The following is a 14205-nucleotide window of genomic DNA, read 5'->3' as shown; positions in this document are numbered from 1 at the left end:
TCTCACCAGAGCCCACTGAGCATGTGCAGTGCCACTGACACACACAAACACAGGACGGCCTAAAGATGGGGAGCTGCTGTGACTTTAAAGGCCTGAATCATTACTGTTATAGAGCTGGTGAACCTTTAGATTGGTGCAGGGAGTTCAGTATTTAAACTATTTATTATTAGAGTTGAGTTTACTTTTAAAAGAAAAAAACTCTCCTTATTGACACAGGCTCTTTCAGGTGGGTTTATGTAAAAAAGGTGCATAAACTTCTTCTGCTGGCAGTTTCATACAACCCCTCTCTCAGCCGATTCCATGTTGAAGTGATGGATTCTGGGACGTCCACATACAAAGTGTCATTAAGTGCAACATTGTCTGGGTTTGCAGTAAATATACTGACCAATGAGAGTGACTTTTACACATTGTTGTTGTTGCCTGTGTGTTCCCCATCCTAGTTATGCACAGACCTCCTGCTCTTTCATTTAAAGGGAGAGTTCACCTTTAAGTTTAAGTATGTTATAGAATGTCCTTTTGTTAGCTTTTCTTATAGTCTTTATATTTTTGTAGTTTTTGAATTGTTTGCCTTTTTGTCTCTGCCTTTTTATGAGCTTTAAATGGGGTTCTGTGGACGCTAGGCAAAAACCTATTGCTCATGCCTTGGCCTTATTGCTAGGGTAAATTGGACCATAGCAACCAAATAGCTACCAAACTTTTTAAGCGAGGGGCCAGTTCATGGTCCGCTCTCTTCCAGCTCTCCCACTCCGTCCTCCCTCTCCCAGCTCCAACCTCCCGCTGCCCGCTGAGTCCTCCCTCTACCAGCTCCCCCCACTCCGTCCATCCTCCCTCTCCCAGCTCCAACCTCCCGCTGAGTCCTCCCTCTTCCAGCTCCCCCCACTCCGTCCGTCCTCCCTCTTCCAGCTCCCCCCGCTCCGTCTGTCCACCCTCCCACTCCCCGTTGAGTCTTCTCTCTCCGCTGCCAGAGGTGAGGTCGCAGGGGGCCGGGTAAATTACCCTGGGGGGCTTGATCCGTCCCATGGGCCATAGTTTGAAGACCCCTGTCTTAGACCCACAGTCTACATCATATGTAATGCTGAATTTAAAGGTGAACTATCCCTATATGAAATAGGGTGATGGGATTACACATAAGGTGAGGCTAAGGATCCGTTTGAACTCCCACATTTCTGCGAATGCTGTCTTTACCATGTCCAGGTCTGATTTTCATAACATGGCCACCTGAAAATCACCAAACTTCTTGACCAAGGATTAACCATTGCTTTTCTGTTTTAGGGTGAAAACGAACGTTTGCAGGCCCAGCTTGGACAGCTACGTCAGCAGCAGAGCCGGGAAACCGAGAAGCAACTCGACGTCACGTCCACTCTGAGCGAACAGCTCAAGGGGTATATTTATTCTCAAAGACGCCTCGATATACGTCTTCATGGACGTATATTGGAAAGTTGCTTAGTATTATGTTTTTTCATTAGCCAGAAATCTTTGATTATATGTTTGTTTTGGAGGTAATGGGGTGGAGCTACAGATGCATGGACCCCTTCCCTGTCTCCCCTTAGCAGCAGGGTCTCAAATGACCCCTAGTTCTAATGTACTTGTACAGAGTAATCATGTCCCCTCGCAACCGCCTCTTTTCCAGAGAAAACAACCCCAACCCTGACTGTCTAACCTCATAGCTTAAATCTCCCATCCCCTTTACCAGTTTAGTTGCAGTCTCTGCATTCTCTCCAGCTCATTAATATCCTTCTTAAGGACTGGAGCCCAAAACTGCCCCCCATACTCAAGGTGAGGCCTTACCAGGGAACTATAAAGACGCAAAATAATGTTTTCATCCCTTGAGTCAATGCCCTTTTTTATACAAGACAGCACTTTATTTGCTTGTTATCTACAAAAACCCCCAGATCTTTCTCATGTCTTATGCTACGTCCTGTATGTGGGATAGTGATCTGGCCTGTTCTTTGGTAAAAGGTTACATTTTATGTACATTTGGGTTCCTTATTTGTTACTGGATACTATCACGCCCAATCACTTTGGTTAGTAGGGCTACTTTAGAGCGGAGCAGAACAGAAATGATATTTTGCAGTTACAGTATGCCGGTGACAAATCTAATTGGCTTCTATCAATGGCAGGATCACAGACAGAAATGTATTCCTTGAAAATGTTATAGCGGAGAAGGAACAGATCATATTGGAAGCAGCAGGCAAACTGGAGGAGTTGGCAACATTAAAAAAGACCCTGAAGGAGAAAGAGGATCTAAACAAAGCACTTTCTGAGAAGCTGGATCAGAGCGAGTTTCAGGTACATTGCTTAATGACCGCTTATGGATTTTAGAAAAACCTTTAAGATGAAGAAAAAATTCAACTTAGAATTACCATTTACTATAGACCACAGGCTTTGCAATAACTAGGTATTTACATGTACAGTTCTGGATAACTTTATTGTAAATTCAGCCGCTTAGCTGTTTTTAGAAATTGGAACCATTCTGAAATACATACTCAAAGAGCCCTTAATTTTTCTCATCAAAGACTTTTTGGCTTTAGCTATAGGTTGTGAACAGAGGAAATGTATTTGTTAGGTAAGGGATATAATGGCCTGATTGACCTGACCAACATATAATATATAAGATAGTTAAATTAACTTGACTTTACAAGAGCAGTTTTGGGGCTGGCTGACACCTAATCACCGCCAGTGACCTTCTGTCGGGTCCAACGTGACACCCCCCCTTTCTTTTTAAATCACTAAAGGGGGAACAGTTTAACAATGCTGCCACATGAGTTTGATAGTAGCCATTTAGCTTTAGCAGCATATTTATTTGCTTGTTCAACCCTCAATTTTCCTTAATGGCTTGATGATCCTTTTCTCCCCCAGCTTGAAGAGACCAGAAAGAAGCTAGCTGTTTTGGAAGCTGAAAGTCAAGCATTGAAATTGGCGAACAATGACTTAACTGAGAAGACAGCTGCCTTAAAAGAAAGGGTAAGGGAAATTTGATGAAGATGCCCAGCTTTGAAAGTTAATTACTGTGAAGGCTTATTTTGCTATCCCAGATACCGAAACTGGGAATTGTGTTTTTGCTAATGTGTGCCCAGTCAAAAAGTATTAACATTGTATAACGTTATCAGTATTTTGTCTTTTTTTTAATTTGTCGAGATGTGGAATCAGCCATATACTTTCCTTAACATATCTCATCCCTATTCCAGTTATTGAAACAAGATGCTACCTTGGAAAAGATGAAGCTGGACCTTGAGCAGACAAATGAAGAGCTGGATCGCCTAAATACAAGTCATCTGGAAGAGCGGTCACAACTTATATATGACCTGCAAAGGTGTGAGAGGGAAATGGACATCCTAAGAGAAGTCTTGCAGGAAAAAGATAAGGAGCTAGCGTCCATTTCCTCCAGTTTGACTGAATACAATGAGCAAGTGGTCATTTTGAAAGAGCAAATTGACTTTAAGAATGAACAGATGAGAGAGATGTCTGATGCCCTTGTAAAAGCAGAGCGGGACAGTCAGCTTCTGAGAGAGGCGCAGACCGCTGATACGCGGGAAACGAGCGACAAGATAACTTCCCTTACAGATCAGCTGAGTGAGATGGATATGGAATTAAATAAAGCAAAATACCTAAGCGAGACAAAAACGAAGGAAGCAGAAGAACTAATTAGACAAATCAATGAGAACGGCATCACAATTAAGAACCTGCGCTCAGAGATTCAGGCGCAGTCAGTAACGCACAACAATCATGTCATGGAGTGTTCAACACAAATTACATCACTTAAACAGCAGATTAATGCATCTGTTGCTAAACTCGATGAAACAGAAACAAAATACAGAAAGGAAATTGAAAGCTTCCAATTGCAATTGGAAAGCGATAATTTGGAGAGAGAAAAGATTGCAGGGATGCTTGCGGAAAAGAGCAGCAAAGAGCAGAGTTTTGAAAATGAATTGAAGATGGCAAAAGAGCAATATAACAACTTAGTTTCCGGGATGTCCAAAAAAGATGAGGAGATGAAGAAACTCTTGACTGAACTCACCGAGCAAAAGCAGTATTGTGATGATCTGAAAAGGGAACTGCAAATTAAGGAGGCGGATGCTGCTTCTTTACAGCAAAAGCTTTTAGCAGACATTACAGACAGGGAGGAGAAGCTGAGGGGTCTACAAGAGCGCACACAAGAATTTCAGGCACAGCTTAGTGAAAAACTAGATAACATTAATAAATTGGATGCAACTAAGGATGAACTTGTTAAACAGAACAAGATGCTTGAAACAGCGCTTGCCGAAAGCGACAAAAATCTGGCTGTCCATCTAACTGCTACAGAAGAATGTAGAAAAAGCATTCTTGACCTGGAACAGCAGAACCAAAAACTGCACAGTGAAAAAGACAGGTTAGTAAAAGAACTTTCAGAGCAACAGCAATTTTACGATGATCTGAAAAAGGAACTGAATATCAAAGAGCAAAATTCCTCATGTTTACAGCAAAAGCTTGAAATGGACATTAATAACAGGGAAGAGGAGCTGAGGGTTCTTCAAGAGCGTGTACAAGAACTTCAGAAGCAACTGGAAGAAAAATTAGAAAACATTAATAATTTGAACACCGTTAAGAATGAACTCGACAAACAGAACAAAATGCTTGAAGTGGCTCTTGCCGAAAGGGACAAAAATCTATCAGTCCATCTAAACTCAACCGAGGAATGTAGAAAAGACATTCTTGACTTGGAGCAGCAGAAAAAGCAGCTGTATAGCGAAAAAGAACACTTACTTGAAGAACTCACCAAGCAAAAGCAGTGTTGTGAAAATCTGACTGCGGAACTGCAAGTCAAAGAGCAAAACACTTCATCTTTGCAGCAAAAACTTGAAGCAGACCTTAAGGACAGGGATGAAAAGCTGGCGGTTCTTCAGGAGAGCAAACAAGAACTTCAGAAGCAGCTTGAGGAAAAAGTAGAAACCTTTAGTAAGTTGTATGCAGCTAAGAATGAACTGTACGAACAGAAAAAGGAGCTTGAATCATGTGTTGCAGAAAAAAACAAAAATCTGGAAGTTTTTCAGAACTCGGCAGAAGAATTAAGAAAAAGCATACTTGACTTGGAGAAGCAGAAGCAAGAGTTGCTTAGCGAGAAAGAGCATATACTGCAAGAACTGAGCACCAGAGAATGTTCGTTGTCTTCCCTGAGCCAAGAGCTGCAAGACTTACAGAGGAAAATGTCTGAAACGGAGCTTCTGTTAACTGCAGAGAAGAAATGCGTCTCTCAGCTTACAGCCGATAAAGAAGAGCTGCACTTAAATATCAGTCACATGTCCGAGCAAAGCTTGGAAAGAGATGCCATAATCTCTAAGCAGCTGGAAGATAAAGCGTTGGAGAGCTTTACTTTAAAGAACCAGCTAACCGAGGAAAAGCAGAAAGCAATACATTTGCAAAATCTGATTCAGGTTCAGGAAAATCAGCTAAAGGATTCTCAAAAACATGCTCAACAGAGTGTCGAGGAGCTTGAATTAATGAAGACTGAATATAAAACTGTGTGTGAAGGTCTCAAGCAAAATGAAGAAAGAAACGTTCAGCTGCAAAAGCATGTTGGAGAACTGACAACTGAGCATGAAAGGGAGAAGCAAGCCCTTCATGCAGAAATAGGACAATGGAAAGCTAGCTTTGCAGCTCTGCAAAATGAAGAAAACATTCTTAGAGAGGAACATAAAAGCGTTTCCCAGCAGATAACAGAGCTAAATGCAGAACTTCTCAATCTGAAGGTGGAACACGACAGACTGCAACAGGAGGCTCTTCACAGAATGGAAGAAAATGCATCATTACTCAGAAGTCTGGACAGTATTAATATTGAAGCAGAAGAATTAAAAAGGGAAAAAGAGAAAGCCTCAGCTCTAATTATCAGCATTGAGACCCAACGGGACAGTCTTCAATCACAACTGCTGCAAAGCCAGCTAGAAACAGACACATTAAAGAAACAATTAGACAATAGCAAAAGTGACAGTGAAAAACTGCATTCTGAGATTGAGCGAGTCAACAACACATTGGCAAGCAAATTAGAAGAAATTGCTGTTTTGACTTCACATTTATCACAGCAGGCAGACACAATATCATCTTTGAAAGACCACATGGATGCTGTACTTGTGGAGAAACAGACATTGCTGAGAACTGTTGAAGAGAAAGATGCACTTGTCCGCCAGAAGGAAGAACTGATTCAACTCGCAGAAAAAAAACTGGAAGGTGAAACTCATTACCTACAGAGAATTTCGGATCTCCAAAATGAGGTACAAAGTTCAGTCTCCGAACGCATGCAACAGCAGCAGAGAATTAATGATCAGGAACTGAAACTTACAAATCTAGCACAGGAACTCAAGTTGTACAAGGATAAAAGTGAGGAAGCACAGCTGGTAAAGGTTCAGTTATCTGAGCATGTGGAGGTCATTTCTGATCTGCACTGTCAGATCAAAACCCTCAGAGAAAGAGTAGATGAATTAAACATAGCTCTGACCGAAAAGGATGAATCTATAAAAGAAAAGGTTGATAGTTTTGTCAATCTGAAAGCTTTATATGAAGGTGCACAGGAAACCTTAGACATTCAGAAAAAGGAGATAGACAGTCTGTTAGCCAAGAGTGAAAATTACAAAACTCTTTTATCTGAAAAAGACTCAAGCATACAAAAATCAGGACTCGACTATGAAGAAATCAAAACAAATATGGCCGATAAAGAGAGACTGTGTGAAAACCTAAGGCAGCGGGTCTCAGAACTGGAACTAATCAACACAAATCAGAATAAGGCGTTGAGTGAATGTAAAGTTAAAGTGAAAGAAAATGAAGATTCCCTTTTGGCCAAAGAGAGCAGAATAGAGGAACTTGCATGCCAATTAAACGACTTTGAGCGGTCAGTTGTGGAAAAGGAATCTGCTGTGCAGAACTTGCAAGAGAAATACGCATCGTTGCATGAGAGTAGACTAGAAATCGAGCAATCGGTGGTCATAAAAGAAGAAGAGATTTCTCGGCTTCTGAACTCTGTATGTGAAAAAGATGAGCGTTTGCAAGTGGCAGAGAGTAATGCTCAAGCCTTTTCTAATGAAATTGGGCTTCTAAGAGAAGAATTAAACCAATACTCCTCTAACTTAAAGGCTGCCTCCACCACAATCCAAGAAAGAGATGAAGCTTTAGGGCAGAAACAGCAGGTGTTCCAGACTATGGAATCACAACTAAAGTCTGTGACGGAACAGTATGAGAAAACCACATCCCAGCTACATTTACTAACTCAAGAGAGGGAGCAGCAGAATTTGCTTATACAGCAACTCGAAGAGAAATGTAACTCACAGTTCCAACAGATTATAGACCTTACATCTGACATGGATCAGTTAAATTCTAAATTTCTTAAAGTTGTCAGTGAGCATGCCCTTCAGAAAGAACAGTATGATATGCAGGTTCAGTCTGCAAAGCAGCAAAGCTCCTATTTAGAAAATGAGTTACAGGCATTGCAGGCAGATAAGGATCACGCCATGGGATCTTTGCAAATGCAGTTAACAGAGAAAGCAGATGTCATTAAAGAACTCAAGGAAAAACTTGATTTGCATGTAAAGGAAGCTGAAACTCAATTACGTTCCAACATCCTTCAACTGGGGACTGAAAAATCTGACCTTCAGGAGCAGGTTAGTGCACAGGCTGAAGAGATATGCGCATTGAAACTGAGTATAGAAACTCTAGAACGTAATCACGCTGAACAGCAGCAACAATCACAGAATGCTTTTCTTAAAGTTAATGAGGAAAATGACATACTTGCTAACCATAAAGCCAGTTTAGAAAGTGAAATCCAAATGAAAGCTAATATGATACAAACTTTGCTTAAAGATGTGCGCTTTGTAGAGGAACAGTTAAGTACGCTATGTGACAAAAATCTCCAAGACTGTGCAACGTTTGGCGATGGTTCCGGTTACAGTAGCAAATTAGAAGGGCTTTGTTCTATGTTTTCTGTAGCATTAAAGCACAAGTCAGACGTGGCAGAGTTAAAGCAAATCCTAGAGACCAAAGATCATGAAATTGATCGAAAGTCAGAATCAATCCGGTCGCTTGAGAAAGGAATAGCTGCTCTGCAAGATGAGTTACAGACATTGAGAGATTCTAGTACACTAGAAAAAGAATCTCTCATGAAAGATGTAGTAGCAACAAACCATCAACAAGAGTGTCTTCTACAAGAGAGAGAAGAGATTAACACACGCATTGCAACCCTTCAGGTGGCGCGAGATACTTCAGAAGCTGAGCTTGAAAAATGTTACAGGACCCTGCATGAGGAATCGAATAAGGTAAAAGGGCTTGTAGAAGATGCAAAGAATAAAGATATGCTTATCCAAAATCTCAATATACAGCTAAGCCAACAGAAAGAGCTGATAACGACACTAAGCGAACAATTAAAAGACAAAGATGCTTCCATAATGCAAGTCATGGAATCAATGTCTAATGAAATGGTCAAGACTTCCGAAGAGAAAAGTATATTGAACTTGGAGGTTCAGAATTTACAAGCAGAGATAAGTGGACTCTCTGAGAAGCTGGAAGCATGTAAAACAGAGTTGCAAAGTTCTCAGGCGGCAATGGCTGAAAAGGAGGTGTCTTTGAGCAGTTTACTGAATGAAAAAGATAAGATGCAGCTTCAGTTGCAGAAATTCAGCAAAGAAAAAGAGAACTTGAAAAGGAAGCTGCAGGCAGCTCTGGTGGTTAGAAAAGATTTAATGCAAAAAATTGAAACTATCGAGAAAAGCAAAGAAGAAGAAACCCGTAATAAGAATGTTGAATTGGAAGAAATGAAGAGCACGGTTGCAGAGCTAAATTCCAAACTAGAATGTGATCAGAAGCAGAATGAAGATCTTAAATCTCACCTAGAACATCTCATGCAGGAATCGCTGGAGAACGAAAGGAGAACAAATGAGTTATTCTACAATCTAAGCGAAAAAGAAACCAGTCTAAAAGAGTTGCAGGATCAAGCTGTTGTGTTACAGCACCGACTATCTGAAAAAGAAAACACATGTGAAGAATATAAGCGAGCCGCCCAGGAGAAAGAAATTAACACGACTCATATTCTTGAATCCATGAGTGAAAAGATAAAATCTTTGGAGGAGGAAAACTTGCAGCTCCACAAAAATGTTGAAGCTCTAAAATCTGATTTTGAAAAAACACCAAACGGTGTTAGTCCTGTTGAGCTTCAAGTATCGATTAACGCTAACAAACAGGACGACGCTTTACATCAGGAAAAAACAGTTGTGCATAATAACGTTCATGCATCTCTGTTATGCAGTGAGCTAGACACGGATATACCAACCAGGGATGACTATGCCAAATTGCTTGAAGATTTGAATGATGGTGTTAAAGAATTGGAACACCTAAAAACACAACATGCTGATTTGCAAAAGACACATGAAACCTTGTGCAAAATGAATGAAGAAAGTGAAAAGCAGGTGCATACTCTACAGCAGCAGACACGTTTTCAGCAAGAGCAGCTAAATAACAAGGAACATTTAGTCGAAACTCAGAGACAAAAAATTGAAGATGTTCTACAGGAATTAAGTAAAAAGGAGCAAAATGATCACATTATATCGGCACTAACATCAAGTGTCGAAGAAAAGGATTCACAGCTGGGTCAGTTATGCTCTGAAAATGAAAAGTTGTTTGATGAAATGCAAAAATTGTTGGCTGAGCATAAAGGAAAACTAGAGGAGGTCTGTAACTTGAAGAGCGCGTTAGATCAATATGAAACGGATAAAGACATGATGGCCACAGAGATTAGTCTGCTGCAACAAAAGCTCGAAAGCTCCCAACTGGCTGTTCAACAGATAGGCCAAGAAAGGGACACACATTTTGAAGCTCAGAGAACGAAACAAGTAGAAATTGAACAGCTGAAAGATGAACTTGTTTTGGCAAATCAGTCTCTGGTGGAAAAGGGTGCAGAGCTTGCAAGGGTGCAGGATTTAGTTCAGGAAAATATAAGAACATCAAACCTCGATATTGAAGAACTTCAAAAGAAATTAACTAATGCTGAACATGAGGCAAGAGATCTCCAGAATGCATTTGATAAAGTAAAAGAGGAAATGAGTATATACATTAATAAAGTGGAAAAGGCAAATGCTGAAATATTCGACCTACAATTAAAATTGAAGGACAACTCTAAGCAAGATGAGACCCTAATACAAAGGAGCAGCATGCAAACACTCGGCAATCACTATGGTGACCTGGAAAACATTTCTAAGGCAGAGCCACAAATGTGTCATAGTTGTTCAGGCAATGAAACCATGATTGAAGAGCTCAAGAGGCAGGTTCTGCAGAATTCCAAAGCAATGTCAGAACTCATGCAACAGCAAGAGAGCAAAACCTCTGAAGAATCGGCCTCCAAAGAGCAATCACACAGAAAGTTGCAAGCAGCTCTAATATCTCGCAAAGAAGTGTTGAAAGAGAGCAAACTATTGAAACAAAAGATAGAATCCCTAAATGCAGAAATGGATGGGCTAAGGCAGTCCTTTGCTGAAGCTCATGAAAAGCAAAATTCTGAAATATGTTTACTCTCTCAGGAGAAGGAAGACCTACTTAGTGAGAATGGCAGACTTTTATCTGTCAACGAAAATCTTTCTGCAGCCTGTGAGAGTCTAAAAACTACAATGGAATCAATAGTTCAAGAAAAGGAAGCCTTTTCTCTCCAGTTAAACTCTCTTAAGGATTCCCAAACCGTTGAGTTGTCTGGATGGAAAGCTAGGCATGCTGAATTAAATAAGGAGTACGAGTCCCTTCTCCAAGCATATGAAAACATTGGCGATGAAATGGATAAAATGAGGCAGGTCATAGAAATGACCAAGAAAGAGAAAAATGAACTACTTCATAGATTGCACGCCTTGCAGACTGAAAATCACCATCTGGTATTACAAGTTCAAGAAAATGGCGATGAGGCAGAAAAACTGAGAACTGTGCTGGAATCCAGAGAACAAGATATCAAGGCGTTCGAGAAAGAAGTGAATAGAATTGCTGGTTTGGAAAAAACATCAGCCGAAGTGCAGCAGCGCCTCGAAGAGCTTTCAAATAAAAATGATCAACTCACAGAAGAGAACAGAATGTTATCAGAGACTTGTGAACGTATTAAGATATCCAGTGAAAGCACTGAGGAGGAAAAGAAAACACTGCTGATTAGTAAGAATGCTTTAGAAAGCTTGCAAATTGAAGTGGACGCATACAAACGTGAAATGGAGATTAAGATGTCTGAATTACTCTCTGTTAAAGATGAGCTGTCTGAGAGAGTTGCTGAGTTGAACACTGAGTTAGCGGAGAGCAGGGAAAGCTTGGCTGATGTTTCTGCAGAAAGGTGTGAACTTGTAGAAGAGCAGAAGAAACTTGAACTCATGCTGAAGGAACAGAAGAGTGGTGTTTTGAAACTGGAAAGCGACTTGAACATCCTGCATTTAGAGAAGATCAACCTCAGTGAAAAAGTCAAAATCCTAGAAGACGACAAGTCGATCCTACAAGAGGAGATTGAAAGTGTCCAAGAGCAGTACTGCAAAGTGAAGAACGAGAAGGAGATTTTAGAGGCAGAGTTACTGAATGCTGCCAGAAACAACAAACAGTTAACTGAAACCTTTAAATCATTACAAGTACAAACAAACTTCTTGAGTCAACAGGTGGAGTCTCTGAGATCGGAAAAGAACAACATCATGAGAGAAAAAGAAGAGCACCAATTACTGGTTCTGCATGAACTTGAGCAAAGAGTAAAGTGCGCCCAGGATGACAACAGGGGAACCAAAAGCAAATCCAAAGAGTTGCAAGAACTACTTAAGGAGAAGCAACAAGAAATTAGCCAGCTGCAACGAGACTCGATACGATTTCAGGAGCTGATCCTTGATCTAGAGGGATCTGTAAAGGAGTCCAATACTCAAAATGAAAGTCTTCAGGAACAACTAGGCAAAACTGTTGTGGAACTGGAACGAGTTCATAAAGAGGCGAGCTCTTTAAATGAGGAACTTTCAAATAAAAAGCAATTGTTGGAAATTGGAAAGGATCAAATAGCGAGACTAACTGCAGAGCTTCAAGGTGTCAGATCTCTACTTGTAGAGAGGGGCTTTGAACTGATTGAGGAGCAATCAGGTGAAGTGGATAGAGGAAGGAAATTACCAAGGGCTGATAATGGTGATGAAATTGCTTCATATTATAAGGCAAGTAGTGAAGAATACATGCTTATTAAGGACAAGTGTGCCCTAAATGGTACAGGAGATTGGAATGATGGTACAGAAGGCAGGCTTCAAGGGCTTGCAGAAACTCACCCCCTTCAGGAAGCAGAAAAAATACCCAAATCAGAAAATCAGTATCCTAAACAATCAGTAGGGAAATACATTGATTTGGAAAACGCAGTGAAGAACCTGAAAGCAGAGCTTGCAAAGAAAGAGACTGATTTGCTAGAGGTTATGTCAGAGCGAGATAAAATGAGGGCAGGTTTAGAAAAACAGGTGAGCATTTCGGAGCACATGAAGCAAATTCTTAACAACAAAGATGCTGAAATATCTATGCTCATGTCCTCCAAAGATGGGCAGATATCTAGCTACTTAGAACAAATACAAGGGCAATACCGGAAGCACCTGGAAGAGTATGAGCAGCAGCTAAACTCATTCCAAGAAGAGAAGGAAAGGTCAAGGGAGGAACACTGGAGGGCGGAAAGTGCATTACAGAATCTGCAAGCAAAGTACGAAAAAGCAGTCAATGACAATGTGCTGGTATCCAGCGAAATCGAGGCCTTCAAAAAATCTATGTCTTCTCTTCAGTCTGACAGAGACTTGCTCTGTACACAATTAAAAGATATCAACGGCCGTCACGAGTCAGTACTATCCGAAAAAGAGGGTGTGATCGATAACACTGTGAGTGAGAATGTTGGCCTTAAGCGAGAACTCAGGAATTCGCTGAACCAAATAGATGATCTCAATGCTGAAAACGCAATGCTGGGCGCACAACTGATTAGGTACAGGGAAGATCTCAATCAGGTGCTGTCTCTCAAAGACCACCAGTTAAAAGAACTGCTGCGACAAAAACTGGATCACATTAAAAACCTGGAACAAGAAAAAGGGGGTCTCCAGAGGCAATATCGGGAGGCGCAGAACGCAAGCGCGTTGCTAAAGCAAGAACTTAACGACTGTAAGCTAGAGAATGAAAAGTTATCTGATAAAGTAAAGGACCAGGAAGCTCTTATTGCCACCATTAACAAAGAGAAGATTGTCTCGGAGTCCAAAAAGAAAAAGGAGTCTGGATCTGCAGTGCATGAAAAGGCAAGCCTTCAACCGGTGGCATCTGAAAAAGCAAAAGCAGATAATCTGCCCCCAGGAGAAAGTAGCTCCAAACCTCTAGAAAATCCAACTGAATTGAAAACCTACTGGGAAATCTGCAATGAGAACAAGGAGCTTAAATCTCAGAACGAGTCATTTGGAAAAGCCATGGCTGCCTTGCAGAATGACCGAGACTCCTTAATAGAGGACTTTAAAGTCCTGCAGTGGAAATACATGTCTGAGCTCAAAGCTGAGCGCTTACGAGGGGATGATCTTGAGAGACACTCAAGTAACTTCAAATGCCTCCTATATGGTTTACTGAAAAAGAACTCTCTTCTTGATGATGCACTAATCGCTGAGGAAAATTCAATCACGTTGGATCAGCTAGCCGCCAAAATGGATTCCGTATGCAGCACACTTGCAAGCAAAGTATTGGAGGTAAAGAGGCTGTCTTCTGAATGCACCAATTATCAACAGCAGGTCGATGCCTTTTCTAAAGCTATGGCAAGCCTCCAGAACGATCGAGAGCGATTACTTCAGGAGCTTAAAGTTGGGGCCTTAGCTCATGAATCTAACCAAGCCAATGGTGAGCCAAACCATGCTGCTGAGCCTGAATACCTTACTATGAATCTGTCTCAGTCTGGGAAAGATACTCAGGTAAGTTCCATTGCTACATCCGCTTTTTGGGCTGCAGCACCTTGAGCAGAGATTTTTATAGCGATATTGTTTCTTGTGTATAAATGGGAAAATGTTTGCCCAGGTCTGTTAATCATGTATTTTGATTTTGCAAACTGCATAGAGCAATGAATGTTAGATTGCTTGTTCAGGGTTAGCAGATTTGGGCCAATTAGTTCTTGTTTCACCCTCACCCGCAATATGTTTTTTTTACGGTGATTAATGGGATAGAAATGGACAAAAGCAAGTTATTTCAGTGTCCTGTTTATATATGTTT

At 40.9% G+C, this 14205-nt stretch overlaps 1 protein-coding gene across 1 annotated transcript in view; it reads left to right on the top strand.

The window, feature by feature from the left end:
- The window catches only part of LOC100495258 (golgin subfamily B member 1-like), a 60290-nt gene that overhangs the window by 32372 nt on the left and 13713 nt on the right, over nucleotides 1-14205 (top strand). Inside the window, exons 19-22 of the mRNA XM_004913362.4 lie at nucleotides 1273-1382; nucleotides 2121-2289; nucleotides 2860-2964; nucleotides 3189-13910. Of these exons, the coding sequence (XP_004913419.2) occupies nucleotides 1273-1382; nucleotides 2121-2289; nucleotides 2860-2964; nucleotides 3189-13910 (11106 nt within the window). The remainder of the gene's footprint in view (nucleotides 1-1272; nucleotides 1383-2120; nucleotides 2290-2859; nucleotides 2965-3188; nucleotides 13911-14205) is intronic.

The sequence above is a fragment of the Xenopus tropicalis genome, chromosome 4 (genome assembly GCF_000004195.4).
Source record: "Xenopus tropicalis strain Nigerian chromosome 4, UCB_Xtro_10.0, whole genome shotgun sequence".
Classification (NCBI taxonomy): domain Eukaryota; kingdom Metazoa; phylum Chordata; class Amphibia; order Anura; family Pipidae; genus Xenopus; species Xenopus tropicalis.
The sequence above is the reverse complement of the archived record's forward strand: the minus strand, read 5'-3'. Positions and strand labels throughout refer to the sequence as shown.